At 40.8% G+C, this 24,916-nt stretch overlaps 1 protein-coding gene across 2 annotated transcripts in view; it reads left to right on the top strand.

The window, feature by feature from the left end:
• The first annotated feature begins 716 nt into the window (after nt 1–716).
• Nucleotides 717–24,916, top strand: part of LOC101845489 (DNA damage-binding protein 1) — a 34,533-nt gene continuing 10,333 nt past the window's right edge. Inside the window, exons 1-19 of one of the 2 annotated variants that reach the window (XM_013086928.2) lie at nt 717–1,009; nt 7,895–8,043; nt 8,994–9,110; nt 10,032–10,177; nt 10,772–10,847; nt 12,541–12,655; nt 13,035–13,132; nt 14,075–14,233; nt 14,836–14,919; nt 15,291–15,407; nt 16,380–16,482; nt 17,293–17,365; nt 17,868–17,976; nt 18,744–18,922; nt 20,259–20,422; nt 21,239–21,346; nt 21,966–22,173; nt 23,285–23,380; nt 24,626–24,873. In XM_013086928.2, the coding sequence (XP_012942382.1) occupies nt 949–1,009; nt 7,895–8,043; nt 8,994–9,110; nt 10,032–10,177; nt 10,772–10,847; nt 12,541–12,655; nt 13,035–13,132; nt 14,075–14,233; nt 14,836–14,919; nt 15,291–15,407; nt 16,380–16,482; nt 17,293–17,365; nt 17,868–17,976; nt 18,744–18,922; nt 20,259–20,422; nt 21,239–21,346; nt 21,966–22,173; nt 23,285–23,380; nt 24,626–24,873 (2,410 nt within the window). In that variant the 5' untranslated portion in view covers nt 717–948. The remainder of the gene's footprint in view (nt 1,010–7,894; nt 8,044–8,993; nt 9,111–10,031; nt 10,178–10,771; nt 10,848–12,540; nt 12,656–13,034; nt 13,133–14,074; nt 14,234–14,835; nt 14,920–15,290; nt 15,408–16,379; nt 16,483–17,292; nt 17,366–17,867; nt 17,977–18,743; nt 18,923–20,258; nt 20,423–21,238; nt 21,347–21,965; nt 22,174–23,284; nt 23,381–24,625; nt 24,874–24,916) is intronic. The other variant, XM_005106251.3, reaches the window with a different exon arrangement.

The following is a 24,916-nucleotide window of genomic DNA, read 5'->3' as shown; positions in this document are numbered from 1 at the left end:
GACACACACACACACACACGAGCCTAATCGCAGGACGTGGTGATGTTGTTATACAGTTTATTATCAGAAAGTGAGAGCATATATATATATATATATAGGTAATATTATTCGTGTATTGCCGGTAACTGTCGTGGTCCAAATTTTCCCCTTCAGACTCTTAGAAGGTAAATGACATATAGTATGGCTCTTGAACGCAGTAGGCCTTAGTGTCTTTTTTGGCCCGGGCAGTTGTTTTGGGAAGTTAAACAAGAGAAGAAGGGTGCACACACACACACACACACACACACACACACACACACACACACACACACACACACACACACACACACACTGATATTATAGATCAGTATATCGTGCCGGTCCGATATTCACTGTCTGTCTTTGGATTTTTCAGGAAAAAATCACCAGACAATTTATAATAGTAATTAATAAGGTTGATGTAGAGAAAAAGGTTGCTATTTAAGAGGATTATATATTACTGAGCACGGATGATATCATAATGATTTCTCTATTAAAGAATGTACATGCAGATTCTTTTCCCATTTTTAGAGGAAGACAACATTCGTATAGTATTTCTGAATAGGTGTTAAAATAAAAGCAGCCGGGCATAAAAAATAAAGTTTGGTAGGAAATAAAATATTAATAGGTCTTTTTTTGTATGCAACACCGTAAACAAGAAAGCATTCATTTTTCTTTGAGCGCAGAAATTGTTTTTCGTCCTCTCTTCATCCAGATCGAGCCTACCGCCGGAAGTGGGTTTGTTGTTCGCTCTCAAGGCTGAAGGCAAGAAGGCGAAAACAGCATTGTCGGAGTGGAAAATAGTTTTTTTCGACCAGTACTTTGCTCACAAGAGAGGCCGAGGGTGCAAAGAAATAGAAGCAGTCATTCCTTTCACCTGCATTCGATTTGTGTTGATGGTGTAGATCTATTCATCTGGATAGCGGCATCATGGCCTACAACTATGTTGTTACCGCTCACAAGCCAACTTCAGTGTCAAACGGTGTCACAGGTACGGAGTTTCATCTCATGCTTGTTGTGGCATTATTTTGTGTACGTTTTGCAGTTCTCAGAGTTCTTTTTTACCGTGCTTTTCTTGTCAACCTTTCCCTGGTGGCGAGAGTGCTGGTTATTTAGTGTAGCGAAGTGCAGATTTAGAATCTCTAGAGATAGAGTCGATATCTAGGGTCTAGATTCTAGATCAGCACTTTCCAAACCAGCATGACAGAGCTGAATTTCCCTGGCCTTTGGCTTTGGCCTTGATTTTGATGGTTGAGTTTGAGGCTGAGGATGGTTTATAATTTCGAAGTGACTTTTTCTCAGAACGCTCGGGAAAATAAACTTGACCTCTATTTCTCCGAACGGTGATTTTTCAATAAATTTTTGGCGGGGTGGTGGGGGGTTGTAAGTTGTATGCAATGAATGGAAGGATTCGCTCACGTCCATCCGTCCGCCCGCTTGAATGCATGGAGTGAGGAGTCTCTCAGTCCGCCCGTCCGCTCGCTCGCTTAACGAACTGTTGTCTCTGTCCGATGTGTAGCGAGTAGCGAACTACTCTTCACAAGCGTATGGTTCGTTGCGCGTCCGCACGTTTGCGGGTAGTGCCAGCGAGTAGTTCGTTACTCGCGGACGCTGATTTTGCAAGCCCGACCCAACCGTATATAATATAGATTAGCAGAGCTGTTAAAGTACTTTTAAAAAGGTACTTAAGTACAGTCTAAAATATGTACTTAAGTACAGTCTAAAATATGTACTTAAAAGTACAGTCTAAAATATGTACTTAAGTACAGTTATTAAAGTACTTTCCTGTAAAATGTACTTGAAAGTACATTTTAAAAAAGTACTTATAAGAGTACATTTTGAGACTTTCTGCTAATATGCTAAAACACTTCAGTCTTCAGTGCATGCAAAACATCATATTGAATAACATATCTAGTATATTTGACAAATTCGACCATTTATTACATGTAAACAGTACAAAGCATTTGAATATGTATACGCACTGAACGTAGGAGGTGGGAATGGTCTGTGAAATTGAAAAAAAACCCCAGCGAACAAACAAATGCAACTAGTGAGTAAGTGATATTATGAATAGAATTTGTTTGAGCAAGACAATATGATCAAATGTATGTCAGTTCTAGAGGTCGGAAAGTAGGAAAAGTATCCAAATTGGAAAATGTAGAGACAAAGTTGCTCTAAGAGTTTAGTCACACTGTGTTGTCCACGGCGCCCACGGCAAACCAAAATAGGCCTACATATAATTTCATAGAGTCTAGTAAGTGTAGTGTAACCAAAAATTCTCTACTGCAGTAGTGTCCGCCTAAGATCCCAGTGCTCGGGAGCAAGGGAAATACGGGATTTTTTTAGCCGACAAAGCCAAGGAAGAATCTACAGTGACCCATGAACTGACGTGACCCCTGGGTAGGTTTATGACATATGGCGAGCAAAGAGTGGTCAACCTTGATGACCAATCACAGTAGCATGGTGGCATGAGGCATGCCATAATATTATACCGTACACTCATTAGCATATCGTCTCGAGATCCTTATCTACTTATCCAGTTGCCCCTCCCCTTTACCTGTCCAAAAATTGTAGCCTTCCATCTCTGATTGAGTCCCCCCCGCCTTTGTCGTTACGCTCCATTACGCTGGGACCACACCAATTAAAATTCAGGCTGTCTCACAAATTCGGGAATAGGGAAAAACTCCCTTCAACTTCAATGGTCAGGGAAGAGTTTACAGTTCGATGTGATCCTGCCTGGAGCGAACTTGTAGGCCCTACCCACCCAGCGAGTGATGAGAGTTCAGGTGGCGAGCTCAGATGCGAGTGCGATGTTTTGGGAAAAGAAACGCCCATCGGTCAGTTCACACCTCAATGTGATCCCGTCTGGGGATCATTGTACTGTTTCATGGAGTTTTACAACGCATGTGATCACATTCACGAGAGTGGCTGATCTTTAATCTCAACTTTTAACTCTTGGTTGATCGGCTGTGCCCGCCCGGGTGTTTGTTCCGTAAATTATGATCAGAAATGCCGGCACTTATTCTTTCATTAAGCTTCAAAAGTACTCAAAATGTACTTGAAAAATACTCAAAAGTACTTTTTAAAAAAGTATCTGAGTACAGTAAAAGTACTGGTTCTCAAAATGTACCGGAGTACAGTGAAAGTACCGAAAATTGTAACGTAAGTACAAGTACCGGAGTACTTTTGTACTCCGTTACAACCAGCTCTACCCTATAGCCTACACATGTAGCTAACGTAGAACCATGCAACTGCCTGATTGGCTGCTAATTTTAGTCATGTGATGTCATCACCTCCTGAGATACCCAGAGACTATATTTAGAAGGCTGTGGAGATACCAATTTGGCACTAGTCGAGTTGTGATGTCCCGACTCAGGGGGCGGCCGTTTTGGCTAAATCTGTCAGGGAATCTCCAGATTGGGCGCATTTTTGGCAGTTCCCACCCCGCTCATTTGAGCCTTCATCTAGATTTATTATAGGCTTTGTTTGATGCTCAGCGAGCGAGAGATATCAAGCCTGAACCCCCCCTTTCTCTATTTTTTATGGAGTGTCTACGTATACGGTTACCGGGCGCGTAGCCTCAGGGTCTACGTACACGGTAACCGGGCACATAGTCTCAGTATCTATGTACACGGTAACCGGAGGGTCCAAAAGATAAAGTTCACTCAGCCAAAAAGAGTGTCACTTTTATTGTTTTTCACTCAAGTAGGGTAACTGTTCGCAAAGTTTGCGCTTTTTCGAAGAGGACGCACTAGGGTCAACCGCTCTATAGTCCAGCATGATACCCACTAAATTTCATAACAGAGCGTCCAGTAAGCCTTTACTTTCGCTTTCGTTACCTCCTAGAAATTTGTCAGTAATTGAGACGCACTCGGGGATAGGGGGAGGGCTGGATGCAACACCAGAGGACAAAAAAACCCCCAACTGAAACTGGAAGCAAATATGTTTAATGTTTAGAATTTTGATTACTGCTACAGCTCTCTGCTAAGTAAGATTTTCAGTGTCACTGCATTTTGCTCTCCCTTAGGAAAGATGACAGGATCATTTTTGGGATTACTTTCTGCTCACAACACACAAAAAACGGAGTGAAAAAGGAAAAAGGTCAAGGTCCTGAAGGGAACAAAGCAGTTACCGTACACCTAGCTCAAGCCCCCCCCCCCACGAAACAAAATACCCGGTTACCGTGTTCGTAGAGGCGCCCTGTTGCCGGTTACCATGTACGTAGATATTGAGGCTATGCACCCGGTTACTGTGTGTGTGACATTGAGACTACACGCCCGGTTGCCGGTTTCCGTGTACGTAGAAACTGAAGCTACGTGCCCAGTTACCGTGTACATATGTGACATTGAGACTACACGCCCGGTTGCCGGTTACCGTGTTCGTAGGCACCGAGGCTAGCGTACGTGCCCGGTTACCGTGTTGGTAGATAATGAGGCTACGCGCCCGGTTACCGTGTGTGTGACATTGAGACTATACGCCCGGTTGCCGGTTACCGTGTACATAGACACTGAGGCTACGTGCCCGGTTACCGTGTACATATGAGACTACACGCCCGGTTGCCGATTACCATGTTCGTAGACACTGAGGCTAGCGTACGTGCCCGGTTACCGTGTACGTAGACACTCCGTATTTTTTATTTAAAAAAGTGCCCAATCTGGAGATTCCCTGACTGATTTTGCCGAAATGGCCGCCCCCTGGGCCGGGACATCACAAGTCGGCTAGTCCCACCAATTTAAAGATTCTCATATCTTGGAGATACCGCATAGAACGACATTTTGGGTCAGTGGCTTGACGTATTATTCGTATTGATGTGTTTCCCACGTTAAAATTTCACACTTGCGGCTAACTACAGCCCGTCAGCCATGCTCTGGTTGGTTACAAGTTACCAGGTTTCAGGTATGTTAATAACATCGGAATGTATAGTATGTTAAAAGCCACGTTCCAAAATGTTATTTTAACATACTGGAAACCTTGCAGCTTGTAACCAATCAGAACATGGCTGACGGGTTGCAGTTAGCCGCAAGTGTGAAATTTTGAAGTCTGACGTCAAACAAGATGGCCGCTTTACCTAAAAATAGTTTGCGTTTGTTCTACATTTAGTCGCATGTGTTGACTTTGACTACTAGATCTAGTAGATCTCACCAGAGACAATGTATGTAAACATACACTGTCTCTGATCTCACCGTGGCGGGCCCGTTTTGCATGTGTGTGTTTGTGTGTGCGTGCTTGTGTGTGTGTGTGTATACAACTTTGAGGAGAAGGTAAATTTATGGAACGAGAATTGCTGAGAATGTTTGTAATTGATAACACAAATTAATAAAAAGAAAAAAACCCAAGGATGGCGAAATCTAGTCAACTGTTACTGGCGAAGGAAACCCAAGAGTCTTTGAGGAAGCCCCAGAAGACGACAAAAATAGATGGCGGAAATGCCTCATCTATATTTGGGCCAATCACAGAGGTGCCCGCTGTAGCTTCATGTAATTCAAACATAGCTTGATATGAATGGAGTAAGGAAAGAGGAGATAAGTACATGTGCAGTGGACGGCTTGAGTTGACAAGGCAATGAAGAGGGGGATGGGTGAAGAAATAAAGACATTGAGCAAGAGAAAAGCAAGGAAAGAAAGAGAGGGAGAGAGAGACAGAGAGAGAGAAAGCGACAGAGTGAGAAAGAAAGAAAAGAGAAGAGAAATTGAGAGTGAGAATAAGAGGGAAAATAGGAGAAAGAGAGAGGCAGACACAGAGAAGCCCAGTGAGAAACACAGAGAAAGAGCCAGCACAGACAGAGAAAAAGGAGTAAAAGCTGCCTGAGACAAGCAGACATAAATAATGATTAATCAGCGCCCTTGGGATCACTTGATCCGCCTATAAATGGCGCTCGACTGGTTGTAGGAATTAGGGCCTACTCACATTTCCCGCCTGTTTCCACTGGCTCTTCGCAGCTTTTTGTTTGTTGTTGTTCATTGCCTTTGCCCCCCTACTTCCGTACATGTTTTCAAACAAGCTGATTAACGTTGACGATCAAATAACCCATACACAGCTGTGCAGTGAACTCATCATCATCCGGTGCCTTGCCGACTGGCGTGGGCAATCATGGACCTCCACTTCCATCTGTCTTTCGAAGCAGCAATGGTGTCTGTTGTTCTTGCTGCTCCCAGCCATGTTGTCATCTTGTCCAGTATCTTTTCCCTCTGTCTGCCTCTACCTCTCTTTCCATCAAACTTTCCTGTTGTTACAATGTTCTCTAATGCTTCTTTCCGCATTGTGTGTCCGAAAAAATTTGCCTGTCGTTTTCTTATATTCGTGATAAGTTGTTTTCTATAATTTGCTTCAACCAGGACTTCTTCATTTGTTTTTCTAGCTGTCCATGGGATACGTAGCATGCGTCTCATGAACCACAACTCTGCCGCAACAATTAGTGAACTACATATATATAAAACTATTGTGTGTTTCGCGCGCTCATATAACCTTATGCAGTTGCAAGCACCATAAAATCCTATACTAAACATACAAACTAGCTGAGGATCTCTCCCCCCCCCCCCCCCATCTCTGTTCCCTATTTTGCTTTTTGGCTAGCTAATTTTTTGTTGCTGCCAATTTTGTATTTTGTGCAAGGGTAAAATGAACAAAATATTATGTAAGACTATGATGACCAAGTGCCCTGGTAAAACAAACACACAGGTCGCCACCATTCGCAGAACCAGCGATGTTTCTGTCGCAAGTTCACGTCAACGTCCATTGTCACTTTGTTAATGATAAAAAGTAAACAAATCAGTGACCAGTCACCTCACATGACGATTTGTGCATGAGTTGTAGGCGGGGCTTAAATAGGTTATGACGGATCACACGCTTCCCTCACCAACAGTTGAAAATTTATTGTTACCAAATGGTCAACTTGGGTAAACATTCATTGGAGGGACTAACAATAACGACATGTGAATGGATTATGAAGGCTCGTCCACAGCTCTAGGGGCAGATCCAAAATTTATGACAAAGCGTCGGGCGATGAGTGACCATGCCTGGCCGCCTGAGGCAGGTAAATTTGACAGTGGATTTATAAAATAAGGTGGTCGCAGCCGCGTTGGACATGTGACCGTTTTGCAGTTAAATTATATAATATATTTAATACGCAAGGGGGGAATAGAAAGTAGCCGTTTGTACAAGTGGCCGTCATTGCAGGTTTGACTGTATTTGATGGTTTTTTATCGAACTAGGCCACATTAAGCCTAATTGCATAATTATTTCCACGCTTTGAACCAATAAAGGGGGGGGGGGGAATTCAGGGGGGCATGTAAAAAAATCTGGGGGGTTTCAGTTGGGCATGCCCCCGTACTTTCACCTATAATTTGATGTTTTGCAGTTAGGTTTTGCATTTTCTTGAAAATAATTGATTCGTGACAGTGTTAGTGACTGCATGTGTGATCTGCAGCAAAAACTACTGCAGTTTGACTCCCCAGAGCAGTGCATCTGTGTGGGGGAGTGAAAGTAAAAATTTACCAAAGGCTTACAATGGGGTCAGTCAAATGTAATTTTGGGATACCTCCCTGATTGCTCCAAAGCGTGAAGAATTACTTTGCAATTAGGCTTAGCAGTATTATAGTTTGTGTACAAAAACCAAAAAGAGTTGTAACAGTGACCCAAGCCCAAAAGATCGCAAACAGAGAATGGTGGCCCCTATGTATTGGGTCACATGGGGGACATTCTTTTCACTACTTTTGCCAATCGGTTTAGGATAATACAAATCTATGGCTGACAATGGCTTCTGGATTGAACTATGCTCCATTTTTATTAATTAGTGACAGATAATTTTAATTGTTATCGCCTAGTGATAAAAATATTTTTTCAGCAGGCTAACAAAATGATTTTCTTTTATCTACAGGACACTTCACGTCTCCAAGTGACTTGAATCTGATCATAGCAAAGAATACCAGAATTGAAATATATGTTGTCACACCTGAAGGGCTCAGGCCCATAAAAGAGATTATGATCTATGGAAAGATCGCCGTAATAGAGCTGTTTCGACCTCCGGTAAGTGCTAAACTTGGATCGGGCAGGAAAACTGTTGGCAGCTGTGTTTGCAGAGCAGCGTGTAGTGTAGTGTTGTTAAATTGTAGTTAGCACAATAATGTTTTTTTGTTGTCGTTAATGTTGAATAGGCAACTTGTTAAATATTGAGATTCTTATTTAATTTCATACCATACACTAAGTCTTGGATGTATTTTAACCCCCGGAGCGGCGCTACTGACTGAAGTGTCTTTAAAGGCCATTCCCAAAAGGGGGACGTTAATATGTTCTTATTCTCAGTAGAATTGTAAATTGGCTGATTCATCAATGTCTTGCTCATAACTGTGCCTGAACTGCATCTGGGGAACTGCTGCTTTTTCTTTCCCAATCCTTACTATCATCATTTTCCTCTACTTCTTTTGTCACTTTCTTGTGACTCACTATTTCTGGGATGCCTTGATTATGATAGTCGAAGCAGGCTTTGTGCTGTTGAAGCTAGAGAAGTGTGCAGAGTAAGCCTGATTCCCTGTATGGACCTTGGTGCTCATATGACATTATGCAGTTGCGAGCGCCGTGAAAACTCTACTAAACTAAAAGATGTATTTTTCTGTAATGTTAAAATTACATGCTGTGTGTTGCATGACAATCAATTAATTGGTAGGCTGATTATTAATTATGCCCCTTTATTCACAATGTGTAAATCAGTCGAACAGTTCAGTAGGGCTTTGGGTTGTGGACCCCAGTACGAGAAGCAGAAGAGGCCCTGGAAACGATGCGAAAAAAATTAACTCTTTATTGAGATTTGAACCCAGGTCCTCTACAGATTGGTGAAATCTGCAACAAAAAAATGTTACCATGGCAAGTATTAGAAAAAGGTAGAAATGAAAATGGTATGGATTAAAAGTTGCATAAAAATTAACTTATTAAGAGTACCCAAAGCATTTTCCCCTTTTTTTCTGGGATTTATTTCATAGGGTGAAACCAAGGACTTGCTGTTTCTGCTGACTCATCGCTACAATGCCATGACACTGGAGTGCCAGATGGATGGAGAAAATATTGAAATCATCACTCGGGCTCATGGGAATGTTCAGGCAAGTATTCCTGTGGTCTGTTAACGGTTTAACGTACAGAGATTTTCTTTGTTTGTATTGTCAAGCTGAAAGACTGCTTCACGTAAAGTCCGTTTTGTGGTTTGTGTATGCAAACCATTATTTTGTATGTTGTGCATTGCTTTTTAGGTCTTTTGAGGAACAGGGTTATAACTGCCTGGCGCTGCCAGCGTCCAATAGCGTCCGATGTGTATGGGGTTCAAAGAGTTAACCCTATCCATACGCCGTGTTTTACTATCGTATCCATACGACGTGGGGAACTGTGGGCCACCACTTGCCAAAGAGGAAGGAAATTTACTCGTTAATTCGATCTGTACGCTTTGCATAGCAGTCTGTCAAAATTATTTTTTCAGAAATATTGAAAGTTTCAAAGAGATCATCGTACTAGAAGTATTCTAAAATGTGAAGAATACAACCCTGGGGATACAAAATGACCCCAGGGTGTACGGGTAGGGTTAATGGCAACTGAAGTCCTTGATTTTCTCCTTTACATTACTTCTTGTAAATGAGTATTTGATTCTAGTTTATGCTTGGTGAAAATCGTCCTACATACACGGTTTAACATACACTGATACAGAGATCTTTGCTTGTATTATATGCCAAGCAGAAAGACTGCTTTGTTGAATTGAACCATTCTAAATGGCCACTCTACTTTTTTCTTCCATACTTTACATTGTGGGTGGTTGGTGGGTGCTCTGGTTTGGTTTGCTTCTTCTTTCCTATCAAATGTCTATCGTCGTGATCTCCCCTCCTTCTTTTTTATGTTTGTTACTCTCTTGTAACACCTCAAATCTTCTGGCCCTCATATGACCGTATGCAGTTGCGAGCGCCGTAAAACCTCTACTAACACAAATACTTTACATTAAAAACGCACTTCATGCTTTTTTACTTTTTCTTTTTCAGGATCAGATTGGTCGGCCTTCAGAGACGGGAATTATTGGCATCATTGATCCAGAGTGTAGAGTGATTGGCCTGCGCCTATATGATGGCCTGTTCAAAGTGTTTCAGCTGGAGAAAGAAAACAGAGAACTAAAAGCGTTCAGCATAAGGTTTGTTACATGGACGTAATCAAGATCCATCTCAATACGAGTTACCAGTAATTTTATCAGTATCTTCCCTCTCCATCGAATCTTCTTGTCTTTCTTGCTTTTTTTCCCCTTCTTGTGAATGTTGCTATTTAAATTGTGATTGTCTCAGTCGGTTGTGTATGTTTGTTCAGGAACGATCTGGGAAGTTGAAATGTTTAAGTCTCTTTTGCTTGTAAGTTAATACTTACTTTTCGATTCAGTTCTTTCACATTGTTTAAAGTTAAAAGTGTGAAGCTTGCAACACCAACACAGACAAAGTGGAATCTGTGGTGTAGTGGTTATGTGTTTTACTGTTCCACTCTGGAATCTCAAGTTCAGTTCTCGTGTAGAGAAGTCTTTTTCATCTTTCTATTGGGATGCTGTTTCCCTCTCAGCTTTTAAGTAACAGTTGTGGTAAATGCAGCCTTTCTCCTAAATGGGGGGTATGATAACTCAACATTTATAATGGTTAATAAGGCAGTGTACAACATATGCTGCATTGTTTTTTCCGTAAGTAGCGAGCATCAGCACCAGCAAAAACAGATTGCTGACAAAGTTGTCATGTTTGTTTCACAGGATGGAGGAACTGATTGTCATTGACATGGCTTTCCTCTACGGCTGCCAGACACCGACAGTGGCCTTCATCCACCAGGTAAACCCATGAGAAAGAATTCGTTTCCCTTTCTTTGTTATATTAGCCTTTGTCTGTGGGTGGGTAGAAGGTGCCACAGGCAGGTCACACTTTTGTTTCTTTCCTTCTGTTGTGTTTCCCTGTCTGACATGCGTATTCCTTCCACTAACTGGCCGTTATCTTGTCAATGTGCTTCTCTTTAATTCAAACAAACAAATTACATAGTCTTTGACTTTTCTAATGCATGTCAGATCAGTTGCCATTCTCCCCCCCACCGAGGCAGTGCTACTGACTGAAGTTAGTGGGTGGTTGGCGGGTGCTCTGGTGTGGTTTGCTTCTTCTTTCCTGTCAAACATCTATCGTCCTTATCTCCCATTCTTCTTTTTTATGTTTTGTTACTCTCTTGTAACAGCTCTAATCTTCTGGCGCTCATGTGACCTTATGCAGTTGCGAGTGCCGTGAAACTTCTACTAAAACTGAAACTAGACTGAAATTGTCTTTAGGCCATTCCCATAGGGGGGATTAACATGTTCTTATGCGCAGTAGAATTGTGCATGGGCTGATTTATCAACGTCGTGCTCATACTGTGCGAGAACAACATAGGGGGAACTTCCGCTTTTTCTTTCCTCATCCTTACTATCGTCATCTTTCCTCTACTTCTTTTGTATGTTTGTCACTCTCTTGTGAACTGCTATTTCCGCGGTTCCTTGATAGTCGAAGCAGACTTTGTGCTGTTGAGACTAGAGAGGTGAGCAGAGTAAGCTTGATTCCCTGTTTGGACTTCTCTGTTGACATCCACCCCTTGGCGCTCATTTGATCGTATGCAGTTGCAAGCGCCTTAAAACCTTACTAAAACAAGCATTGCCATTTTCTCTCCACCTGTCCTTGGTTGCCCTTGCTGACAGTTCCTCTGTGGTGACCAAATCTATCTCAGGCCAAAGTCTGTTTCAAGCTCCGTTGCTACAAGTGTAGAGGATATGATATTACATACCTTGGAAATAATAAGAAACTGAGATTTTATCTTGTTTGATATTTTAATATTTAAAACCTGATCATGTATGTGTTGACAAAAAATGCATATTTATGCACACAATACATTACTATACACAAAAAAGAAAGTTTCTTTGTGCTGTTTAGAATCTGATTTTAAAAAAAGTACAGCGGCATGTTACTCTAGCGTTTCAAAGAGGAGTTGAATTATATATTTTCTCCTTGAAAAATTAGGCTCTTGTCATGCTGTGAGTTTGTAAGATTATGTACTGTATATTTGAAAACAGTGTCTTTGCCAAGCACTTATTCAGGTATGATTTTTCAAGCGTGACGATTGTCAGTTTGCCTGTTGCATTTTTAATGACTTTTTGGTAGAAAAATAACAAAGGTGATTTTTGAAAATAACTTATGAGCGAGGCAAAAGGGGTAACGGCTTTCTTTGATAATATTTTCACAATTGTTTTGTCTTAAGGTTTGTGCTTCGGAAGGTCAAAATGAGCCTGACAATACGTCAGTCAGCCTACTCCTTATCTTGAGATGGCCTGTCTGTTCTGACGTAGAAATCCCCCCCCCCCCCCCCCCCCCCCGGGCGCTCTATTTGAATTTGAGATAACGACCTGTTTGTCAGTATCGGAGAAATGTGTTGGAGGATGTGCACAAGTTAAGGATGTGTTTGAAGGTGGTTGAGTGGAAACTGAGGTTTTGTCCTTTACTCTCCGGACAGGATCAAAGTGGAAGGCATGTGAAGACGTACGAGATATCTCTCAGGGATAAAGACTTTCAGAAAGGACCCTGGAAGCAAGATAATGTGGAAACAATGGCCTCTATGCTTATTCCCAGTAAGTTACTTTTTAATTTGATTTGGGGGGGGGGTTGAGTTAGTTTAAAAGATATATTTTAGTTACTTTCCTTCTCCATATTTGCTTTAGTTAATCTTTGCATTTTTCCCTTATTTGTTGAAATAATGTGCAAACTTATTTGGCCACAATTTATCTGTTGAAGAAGCAAAGGAAATGAGTGTAGGTTTTATTGTTTCTTTCTTTTCTGAAATTTTCTTACAATATCATGTGTATTTATGTCCTGAAAACATTACCTTTCACTGGCTGTTTGGACAGTGATGATCATTTCTCTATTGTCATAATTTATTTAGTAGATTAAAAACGTATGCACACCTGTAAAGAAATCAACAAACACATCATCTCTTGATTTGTATTTCAGTCCCTGAACCTTTTGGAGGCACTGTCATCATTGGAGAGGAATCTATCACGTATCACAACGGGTTTAACTACATTGCAATTGCTCCACCACAGATCAAGGTAATTACGTTCTTTTTGAAAATTCTCAGCAGTTTTGAGATAAAGGGGATTCTTGTCAGCGTAACCATTTAAAAAAGGCGGTCTTCCGAAATTTGAATTCCAATTCTTTCTAAAACTAGATACATGTTTCACTTTGATTTTTTCCCACACAAGTAGGGTAACTGATCAGGCTGTCGATTTAGCAAATAAAATTTTGGACCAATATGAAAAAAAGCGTTTTGTCAGCTTACTGCGGTGTTGTTCAGCCGCTACAGTAGTATACAGTGCTGTTGGAAATTTTGTGTGCAGTGCCATTAGACCCGCAGGAACGTCACAGAATCCATGTGAAGCCTTCTCTAGTGAGCGCTTTGAAAGATTGTTTTAGCATATTTATGTCTTAGAACTGGAACAACGAATACAACTATGTCTTGTAAAGCATATAGAGCTTTCTGTCAAGTGGGGATATGCGCTATACAAATGCTGTTTATTATTCATTATTATTATTATAGTTTTTATATTTTGTGATATTCATTTGTCAGCATCTTGCCCTTAAGTCCTTTAATAACACCTAAGACCAAGGAATGATCCCATAAATTTAAAATATTTTGAATGAGTGAGTTTTAAGTAAAAAATGAAAGTTGTTCAAGCAAACCTCAGTAAAATAATGTTCAATTAATAGATGCCTTGTTTGATTTCATACTGGTTGCATAGTTTGTGTGAAATGCTAGGGTTTTTTGTTGTTGTGACTAAGCAAAATGAAATGTATACCCATTAAGCTTCGTCATCAGGAAAATAAAAACAAATTTCAATTGGTTAATGACCTGTTTGATTTCATTAAATTGATTACAAAGTTTCTGTGAAATGCTATGTAACTGTCATTAAGCAGAATGAAATGTTTTCATAAAATGCGTCTTATATGTTCAGATTATTTTAAAAAACCCATTTTTGTTTTGTCCTCATCAGCTGAGCCCTATAAATTGCTACGGCAAAGTGGATGCCAACGGATCTCGATATCTCCTGGGGAACTTCTCTGGAGATCTCTTCATGCTTATCTTGGAGAAGGAGGAGAGAATGGACGGCACAGTTACTGTAAAGGATCTGAAAGTCGAGACTTTAGGAGTGGTAAGAGAAAAATGCTTATGTACACTTTCAGAATGTGTGGGTTAAATGTCTGTTAAAAAAATCACAGATAGGGACTCTGATTTTACGTTCTGCTCCAAAGGGAAAGAGTTTAAGAGGCTTTGCTCGGAAACTCTTCATCACATGTTTATGAATGCCTTATCGTGGATAGGAACCCAGGTTTCTGTCATTTGTGTCCAGCAAGAATACAAAGTGAGCAAACATTTGTGCTACTGATTTTAATCAAAGATTATTTATCTTTAAAAAAAAATAAAAAAATTTAATTGTTGAGCGGGTAGACGTGTTCAGTTGAAAGGGTGGGTGGTTGGAGTGCGCTGTCTGTCTTTGTACCTGCACTAAATGACCCTTTTTGTATCAATGTGCTACTCTTAATTCAAGCAAACATCAGTTTATAGGTTTATTAAAGTATTTGAATTTACTTATAACATGGCTCCGCAAAATTTCATTTTCAGCTCTTATAACGTGTTATCATCCCTGAGCTTTATAATGAAATAAAACTTGCTGTCCACATTTTACTTTTCGGTTAGTTTATATTTGCGCATATTGTTGCATGCCATTTATGATGGATTAATTTACTTTTTCAGACGACCATACCGGAGAAAATTCTGTATCTGGACAACGGGGTTGTGTTCCTTGGCTCTCATGTCGGAGATTCGCAGCTTGTTAAGGTAGGGGCCTTGTCCAACGGCTAAATATTAAATCTTGCTTTTTATTTTGTATCTTGTTTCTTTGTCTCTCCTTCCGTCTATCTTGATAGCTGCCAGAATAGAGTGGAGGGTTGTGACCCGTGCATTTTGAGGGCTTTTCTTCTGAACCTAAAGACTGCTTTTTTCTGTCTTATGAATTTCTGTTGTTCATACAAGTTCCCCGATCTTTATTGCTTAGAATAAGTCAACGTCTTCTTCATTTTAAAAAAATAATAATTTGAGTGTAAGATTTTTTGCTTCTTTTTCAAAAAGAGTACATTTTCTTTTCAAAATAAACTTAAACTTATATGTAACTTATACAAAATAAACTTATAAGATAATTTTTTTCCCAGTTGAATTCAAAGAGAGACAGCAGTGGTTCGTACGTCCAGGTTATGGAGACCTTCACCAATCTTGGTCCTATTCTGGACATGGTGGTTGTGGACCTGGAGAGGCAAGGTCAAGGACAGGTAAGCAGTTGAATGGATGCTTTATGAAACTTAAGTTGATGCTAAACAACATGTCTGTTAATTTTCTTTTTAAAACAAACTTGTCCTGACATGAAGTTTTTGTGCAAAATAATACGATTTGAACTATTAAGTCAGACAAATGTCATTTGTCTTGTCTGTCTTACTTCTCTCCCCCCCCCCTAAAATGACCATCATTGTATCAAGGTGCTTCTCTTCAACTCAAGCAAGCAAAATGTAGAAACTATCATGCTATCTCATTGCGATAAAAAAACAAAACAAATCAAAATATTTGTGTACCAAGTCTGAAATAGACATTATCAACAATCATGGTACACCACTTATTAAGTTATTTCTCTGCTTGGACTCTAAAAAAACCCAAACCCAACACTATATTATCCTGGTCTTTTATTGTTAGCTGGTTTACTTTTCATTACTCAGCTCGAATGCCCTAAAAAAAACACCTTATGTTCCTGGTCTTTTCCCATCACTCAGCTGTTCAAGTTCTCTTAGTAAGTTATTCTGGGTCTTGGACGCCTATGTTGTCTTTAACCTCCCGCGGCGGTGCAACTGACTGAAGTGTCTTTAGGCCATTCCCAAAGGGGTGGACATTAACTTGTTCTTATGCACTGTAGAATTGTAAATGGGCTGATTCATCAATATCATGCTCGTATTTATGCCTGAACTGCAACAGGGAACTGCTGCTTTTTCTTTCCTTATCCTTACTATCGTCATTTTACTCTACCTCTTTTGTATGTTTGTCACACTCTCGTGACCCGCTATTTCCGGGGTACCTTCATAGTCGAAGCAGACTTTGTGCTGTTGGAGCTAGAGAGGTGAGCAGAGTAAGCCTGATTCCCTGTAAGGACTTCTCTGTTGACATTCACCCCTTGGCGCTCATGTGACCTTATGCAGTTGCGAGCGCCGTAAAACATCTTGTATATAAAAAACAAAAAACTATGTTGTCTTTTCCAGCTTGTGACCTGTTCGGGTGCTGTCAAAGAAGGATCTCTCCGGATCATCAGGAATGGAATCGGCATCAACGAACATGCCAGCATAGATCTGCCAGGAATAAAGGGTGCGTGCGTGCGTGTGTGTAACTGAGACATGTGTTGGACAGATTCTGTGTGACTTTGTGAAAGAATAGTGTCTTGGTTGTACACTGATCTTCTAGTCAGCTCTTGTCCTTAACTTACCCTTTCTGTGGGTAGTTTGGGTAGATGATTTAGGTTGGACGTCTTCAGAGATGTTAGTGTTGGTGGTTGGCGGGTGCTCTAGTGGGGTTTGCTTCTTCTTTCCTATGAAACATCTATCGTCCTTTCTCCCCTTTTTCTTTTTTGTGTTTGTTACTCTCTTGTAACACCTCTAATCTTCTGGCGCTCATATGACCTTATGCAGTTGCGAGGGCCATAAAACCTCTACTAAAACTAAACTGGAGATGTTAGTCAGCCAATCACAGTTTCCTCCTCGAAAGACATTTGTTTGTTGATTGTTCAGGATGGGAGACTTTATTTGTCACCTGGTGCTGTTTGCTTCTTCTACTTCTTTTCAGTGTTATTTATGGCTTTATCTGTTTCTGGCAAGCAAAGGCTCATCATTTTGTTTTTTAATTTGTGGTATTGGTTGCATGTACTCCAAAAATATTTTGTTGAAATTCAAATTCTAAATTGTTATCTGAACAAGAAAGAATACATAAGAATTCAACTGTTTTTTTTAAATGTGTATCTAAATTATAATTGTATGTCTGACAGAGTGACTAAAATTGTTATCTTGGGGTTTCATTTCTTTTTTGTTACATTCTTCCTAACCAAGTTCAGATTCAGCGTAGATTTAAACATGCTATTGTGAAAACGTTAGCGCTCACCATGGTTCTTTATTCCACCCACAGGAATCTGGCCTCTGAGAGTGAACTCTGAGAAGTACGACAACATGATGGTCATGTCTTTTGTGGGACAGTCCAGGTAAGAGAAAACTTCAAGGGGGGTAACAGTGCTCTGGTTATTTTCTTGGTATATCAGTGCTCCGGTATTCTTACACTGGTATTCTAATGCTCCAGTTATCTTACGCTGATGTTCTAATGCACTGGTTGTCTTAGACTTGTTTACCAATGGTCTGGTATCTTAGACTGGTATGTCCATGCATGCGGCACAAAAATTAGCAACTCTATACTCACTAGGCATACTGCTCTCATAAATGTGGCAAGGGGTCTTCTCAGCATTTCTCTCAGCAAGACCTTTGTCATATTGGTAGTTAAACGTTTACCTACTCACTTATCCCTCAGTCTAGATGACCATTGGGCACCAGGGATGATCGGGCCACCACTTTTCTCCATCCTTCTCTATTTTCAGCTTTTTGAAGGGCTTCACTCTACTTTAGTTTCATGTCTATGTCGATCTAAATGGTTTTTGAATTTTCGAAAATATCACAGTCCTGATCCTTCCCTCCCTTTGCCATTTGTTTCAGAGTGTTGCAGCTGTCTGGTGAAGAGGTGGAGGAGACAGAGCTGCCAGGTTTTGATGGCGATAACCAGACATTTGTCTGCAACAATGTGTCCTTCAATCAGATTTTACAGGTACTGTGCTTGTTTTATTTTTTTTCTTCTTTCTAATTCTGACAAACAGAAGGTGGATGTGTGCCTTGGTGCAGTGTGTCCCTTTCATAATTAAAATAATAATTAAAAAAATAATAATTGACGTAAAGACCCAAGAACGTTCCTTCCTTTCCCATAGATCTCGTCCTTATTACTTTTTCAATTTTTTTTGTTTTTTTGAATGTCAACCCAAAGATCTCAGAACATTCCCTCCTTTTGCATAGATCAAGTCCCTTTTACCTCAACAAAAATGATGTTTTTCCATTATTTCTGTTATTTTCACCGAATTCCTGTAAGAAGAAGAGAGTGCCGTAATAAACAACAAAAATAAACAGCACCAATATAATATTTATGTTTTGCAAGTGACGTAAAACTCCTACTAAAACTAAAACGAAACATTCCCTCCCCTTCCCTACAGATCACTCAGGTATCCATCTTTTGCTCTTGTTTGCCCTATTTGTGTTGCAAGTGCTGTAAAACTCCCACAAAAACCAAAATTAAAACTGAACATTCCCTCCCCCTTCCCCATAGATCACCTAGGCGTCCATCTGTGGCACTTGTTTGACCTATTTGAATTGCAAATGCCATAAAACCCTGACAAAAACTAAAAGGAAACATCCCCCCCACCCTTCCCTTTCCCCCACTGATCACCCAGGCGTCCATCTTTGACACTTGTTTGATCTATTTGTGCTGCAAGTGCCGTAAAACTCTCACTAAAATGTAACGTTCCTTCCCCCTTCCCCTCACAGATCACCCAGGCGTCCATGAGGCTGATCCAGTGCTCCCCGCCCAGCTTGGCGGCCGAGTGGAAGCACCCCAAGGGGAAGAACATCAGCCTGGCCTGCTGCAACAACACGCAGGTGGTCATCGCCGCCGGAAGCGAGCTCTTCTACTTCAAGATCGAGGACGGGAAAGTCTCACTGAAAAGGTGCGTAGATGGCTTCGCTGTGTTTTATATCATCTCTGTAAATTTGCCAAATCGATGTACAGAAAAGTGGGAAGACATGGAATAACATGAAGAGGCTAGCCCAGGATAGAGAAAGGAGGAAGGTGTTTGCCCGTGGTCTATACCCTGGTGCAGGGTGAGAAAGGCAATGATGATGATGAAATTTGCCAAAAGTTTTGGATTTCACTTTGAAGTTTAATGGGTGCTCCATTGGTTTTGTTAACTCGCTGACTACCATCATCTCAATTTTTTTTTTCGGCTTTACAAATTGTTTTGGTTTTTTAATTTTTAATTAATTTATTTATTTTAAAAAAATAATTTTGTGGCTGTCTTACTTTTCTCATTACCTCGATTTTAAACACTACCGTTAAAGTTTTTGTGAGCCAGAAGTGATTTTCCTATCCTGTTACGGATTTAAGAATATATTAAAATGTTATAGTTTTTTTTTGGTCTTGTCTGTTTGGTGTTTTTTCTTTGCTAGCAATGCAACAATCACATCCGTTTCTTTGCATTCAACATAACCATAACGTAACATACAATTTTCTTTGCAAGCAGCAAGACTGTGACATTCTTTGCCTTGAACGAAACTGTCAAACAAGTTTTTTTTTCTTTCAATACGATTGTGATATTCAATAATTTTTTTTCATGTGACCCTGACTGACATACAATTTTCTTTGCATTCAATGCGACTGACGATCTATTTTCTTTTCAACCAACCTGACTGTGACATACAATTTTTGTGGGTTGTTGACGGGTGCTCTTGTGTGGTTTGCTCCTTCTTTCGTATCAAATATCTATCCTTCTTATCTCCCCTTTTAAAAAAAATATTTGTTACTCTCTTGTAACACCTCTAATCTTCTGGCACTCTTATGACCTTATGCATTTGCGAGCACCGTAAAAACCTCTACTAAAACTAAACTAAACTAAAAATACATTTGTCTTTCCCTCCAACCTGACTGTGACATGCAATTTTCTTTTCGTTTAAACTGTACCGAATTGGAGTAAAACAGTCTGCTCCCTACCCACTATGTGACTACCCCTCAGAGACAGTGGAACATCATCCGTTCTTCTGTAGAGAAAACTAACTGATTCGAGGGAATGTTTGCTTCCCAAGCTACCCCACACATCTAACTTCCTCGACTCCTCAATACAACAATTAGAACAGACTTGCAGCTGCTGCTATTACAGAATGGCATCATGCAGTAGAGTTAAAGCTCAGATGCTACTGGATCACTCACAACAACAACTACAACCCGCCTGTGACATACAATTTTCTTTTCCTCCCATCTGACTGTGACATACATTTTTCTTTTTCCAGCAACACGACCGTGGAGCACGAGGTGGCCTGTCTGGACATTGGTCCCGTGGAGGGCGGCTCCGAGTCGTCTAGTCTCTTGGCCGTGGGCTTGTGGACAGATATCTCGGCCAGACTCTTCCGACTGCCGGACTTTGAGAGCCTGCATGTGGAGATGTTGGGAGGAGGTGGGTACACCCTGCTGGCAGGGTTTTGTCTACTTGAGTGTGGGTTTTGTTGTCCTTCTGTCTGCACGTGAGAACATCTTTTTTTGTTTTTTTTGTCTTTAGCATATTAAGAACATGGGTTTGTCATTTGTCCTTTTGTGAGAACATGGGTTTTGTCTGTCTGTTTGATAGACAGGGATGCCACTTTTCCGCTTTTCTCCAGTATTTCCGGCATTTTGATCCTGATCCGCTATTCCCTTATTGAGATTGAGATAGAATCTATAGTTGGGGGGGGGGGGGGAAACAACCCCACACACGTTAAGTACATCTAATCTGTTTTTCTTTAAATGTTGTCTTTTCTTTCTATGTACACCCATTGCTTATGTTTGTTTGTCATTTCTTTCTATGTACAGCCTTTCTATTTCAAATTGATATTCATATGTTAGCGAGACCATGGCGCGTGGATTTTCAGCTATTTAAAGAAAAGTTGAGTGGCATCCCTGTGATAGAGCATGGGTCTTGTCGTTTGTTTTCATTTGGTAGAGCATGGGTTTTGTCGTCGTTTGTTTGTTAGAGCATGGGTTTTGTCATCTGTTTGTTTATGAGAATATGGGTTTTGTCATCTGTTTGTTTATCAGAACATGGGTTTTGTCGTCTGTTTGTTTATCAGAACATGGGTTTTGTCGTCAGTTTGTTTATCAGAACATGGGTTTTGTCGTCTGTCTGTTTGTGAGAACATAGGTTTTGCTGTCTGTATGTTACAGTCTAGTAGTAACACCTCTGTGCATTGCAAGTGCCATAAAAATCTTTACTGTAACTTCTTTGTCTCTTTTCCAGAGATAATTCCCAGATCCATTCTCATGGCGACATTTGAAGGCGTGCAGTACCTGCTGTGTGCTCTGGGAGACGGCTCCTTGTTCTACTTCATTCTGGATGTGAAGACAGGTACCGTATTATATGTGTGTGTTTCTTCTTTTGGGGGAAAACTGTAGGATGCAATTTCAAATTTTTGTTGTTGCTTTTGTGTGAGTCATATCTCAAGATGGGTTTGGGAGTTTCCCCCTTACAGATGGTGACTTGATGAATTTTTGAATGATAGGTGCAAAACTGTACACATTGACGACAGTGATGTTTGAGGCCACAGAAAGTTTGAATTAAGTTCAGAGATGTTCAAGATTGTTTTCACTACTGAGGGCCTTGAACGTCTAGCTTCCACAGGTAAAATTGAAGGCAAATGAGGCAGCTTACCTGGAAAGCCTAGACAGATCAGGAGAAAGATCAGGATTAATTAATTTTTTTTAAAGAGCATCTGAGCAAAGGAATGAATGGCAAAACATGATTGCTGATGTCTGCAGCAGATCTTGCACTTGATGACGATGATGATAATGATTTTTTTGTATCGTGTTCCTGACATAGCCCTTTACCGGACGAAACGTTGAACCTGTATTAAATTTGAAAAATCTACTAAGTCTCAACCCCTTTTTTTGTTCCCTGCTACTTACAATGATGATGATAATGATGATGATTTACTACTCATGACTGAAAACCCTTTTGCTCCTCTCAGGGTACTTGTCGGAGAAGAAGAAAGTGACCTTAGGCACCCAGCCCACGATGCTGAGGACGTTCCGGTCTCTGTCCACCACCAACGTGTTTGCCTGCTCGGACCGGCCCACCGTCATCTACAGCAGCAACCACAAGCTGGTCTTCTCCAACGTCAACCTGAAGGAGGTCAATCACATGTGCCCGCTCAACTCAGACGGATACCCTGACAGGTCAGATGCTCTCGGTTAGCTTATAATATGGTTTAGGTGATAGGTTGGTGGAAGGGTAGAAAACAATATCTAGGACTGGTCTTGGTTAGCTTATAGGGGTTAGGTGATTGGTGGGTGAAGAGGTAGAAAAAATGATGTCAGGGATTGGTCTTGGTAAGGTGATGGGTGGCTGGGGAAGGATTGAATACATAAAGGACAGGTCTTGGTTAGATGATGGGTGGGTGATGAGGTAGAAAAAATTATGTCAAGGATTGGCATTGGTTAGGTAGATAGGTGGATGGAGAGGTATAAAAAATTTATGTCAAGGATTGGTCTTGGTTAGGTAGATAGGTGGATGGAGAGGTATAAAAAATTTATGTCAAGGATTGGTCTTGGTTAGGTAGATGGAGAGGTAGAAAAAATGATGTCAAGGACTGGTCTTGGTTAGGTGATGGGTGGGTGGAGGGGTAGAAAAATGATGTCATGAACTGCAGTTGTAAAGGTAACCCTTTTATTGCTGAGACATTTCCATGTTTTGTGGGTGGTTGGTGGGTGCTGTGGTGTGGTTTGCTCCTTCTCTCCTATCAAACATCTATTGTCATGATCTCTCCTCCTTTTTTGTGTTTGTTACTCTCTTGTAACACCTCTAATCTTCGGCACTTATATGACTTTATTGTGTTGCAAGTGCTGTAAAGCTCTTACTAAAACTAAACATCTACGTTTGAACAGGCAAAATAAAAAATAAAATGTTCATTCAAGAGAGAGTTAACCTCAAAAACCATATCCTCTTTTTCAAGAATAAACAAATGCAAAAGCTTTAACCGTGTCTACTGAAACTTCCTCTGTAAATCAAGAAATGAAATGTGTCAAGACGCGGTGGAATCAGGCGCTTGTCAATTTTTGGGCATATGGAGTTATTGGTATTATCTTAAAGCTTATAATTCATTTTGATTGCTTTTGATGAAAAAATTATTGATTTTCCTACTATAGAATTCCAACCATTTGCAATTGAAGGAGGTGGGGGTTGCCTGGTTTCAGAGGTCAAATTAGCGAGAAAATGGCCGCCAAAGTTTGGTGATTTCCTTATTTGGATGTAGCCGAGGGTTGTTCACGCCCTAATTTTTTTCCACAGCTTGGCCCTGTCTAACGACACCACTCTGATGATCGGCACCATCGATGAGATCCAAAAACTGCACATCCGCACCATTCCCCTGAGAGAGTCCCCCAGGTCAGTTGGTGTTTATGGTTTCGTTGTTGAGGCGTTTTAATTCACATCGGTGTACGGACGAGATGAAATGTTCCTTCAAAATATACTTAAACAAAGCCATAGTATCCCCCCCCCCCCCCCCGTCCAATTTTTAAAAAAGTAATACTGTAAAATTGTTGCCGTAAGGTCTCTTTTTGCCGTAATCAGAAAGTAACTTCACCTTTTCAAACTTTTGAAAGGTTAAGCCATTTTGCAGGAACACTTTTTATTTTGGTGGTGTGAGAAGGTATATATTGTTAACGGCACCTTTTCAGGGTAACAATGTTGTGTTGTAGGTGAGAATTGGCTCCAGAATACTTTGATCATCCATGGATGGAGAAGATGCGCGGAATCCTGTGTATAACGTAACAAAAACAGCCGAACGTACTCCAATGACCACCTGTACAAGACAGTCACCTGTACGAACGGCCACTTTCCTTTCATTAAAAAAACAAACCCATTATAATTATTTTGTAAGATAACAAAAACTGTCAAACATACTCTAAATGGTCGCTTTTAAGTGGGCTATATCGAAAAATGCTGTTTTGAGAAGATCGAAGATAAAGTTTTTGCCCCTTGTTCATTTTCATTATAAAACAAGGAGAGTTTTCTCTATAACTAAGCAAATGCTCTCACCAATGAAACCGAACTTCTCCTATAGGTAGGGTAATGCCCACTTTTGGTGTACGTCAAGACTTCTGGAAACTCCCGAAATCTGGGTTAGCCCGCTTGTCCTTAAAAGCGACCAAATATACTCTGTCTAAGACGATCGCATGTACAAATGGCCCCTTCCCATTTCTCTCCTTGCATTAAAAAAACCAAAATCCGACTACATTATAATGACTTTGTAAGATGTCCACCTGTTTAAGACAACCACATTTCTTCTTGACAGTGGGTAGTTGTCTGAGACAATTTTGACTATATGTACCCTCACTCTGAACATCAATCCGTAGGTGGTTGGCCGGTGCTCAGTGTGGTTTGCTCCTTCTTTCCTATCAAATATCTATCGTCCTTACCTCTCCTGCTTTTTTGTGTTTGTGACACATCTATTCTTCGGTTCATCTATGACCATTTTGGGTTGCAAGTGCCATAAAACTTTTATTTAAACTAAACTAAACTCTCTTGTAACAATTCTAATCTTCTACACTTATATGACCATATTGTATTGCAAGTGCCGTAAAACTCTTTCTAAAACAAAGGCATCAATCCCTCCCTGTCTGTTCTCAGGCGGATCGCCTACCAGGAACCGACGCAGACATTTGGCGTCATCAGCTGCCGCGTTGACAGCGGCGAGCGCAACCTGCCAGGGTTTGAACCTCTGCCTCCGCCTGCCAGTCTGACGGCCTTGAACACGTCGACGGCCACCTCCAAACTGTTGCCCAGTGGGGGCGGGGGCTCGGCGGGTGGGGAGCAGGCTGTCAGCGAGGAGCAAGAGATCTACTCGCTTCTCATTCTCAGACAGAGCACATTTGAGGGTGAGTTGTGCCTGTAGAGCTGAGAGAGAGAGAGAGAGAGAGG

The sequence above is a fragment of the Aplysia californica genome, unplaced genomic scaffold, assembly GCF_000002075.1.
Source record: "Aplysia californica isolate F4 #8 unplaced genomic scaffold, AplCal3.0 scaffold00522, whole genome shotgun sequence".
NCBI classification, from domain to species: domain Eukaryota; kingdom Metazoa; phylum Mollusca; class Gastropoda; order Aplysiida; family Aplysiidae; genus Aplysia; species Aplysia californica.
This window is presented reverse-complemented; position numbering and strand designations above follow the sequence as displayed.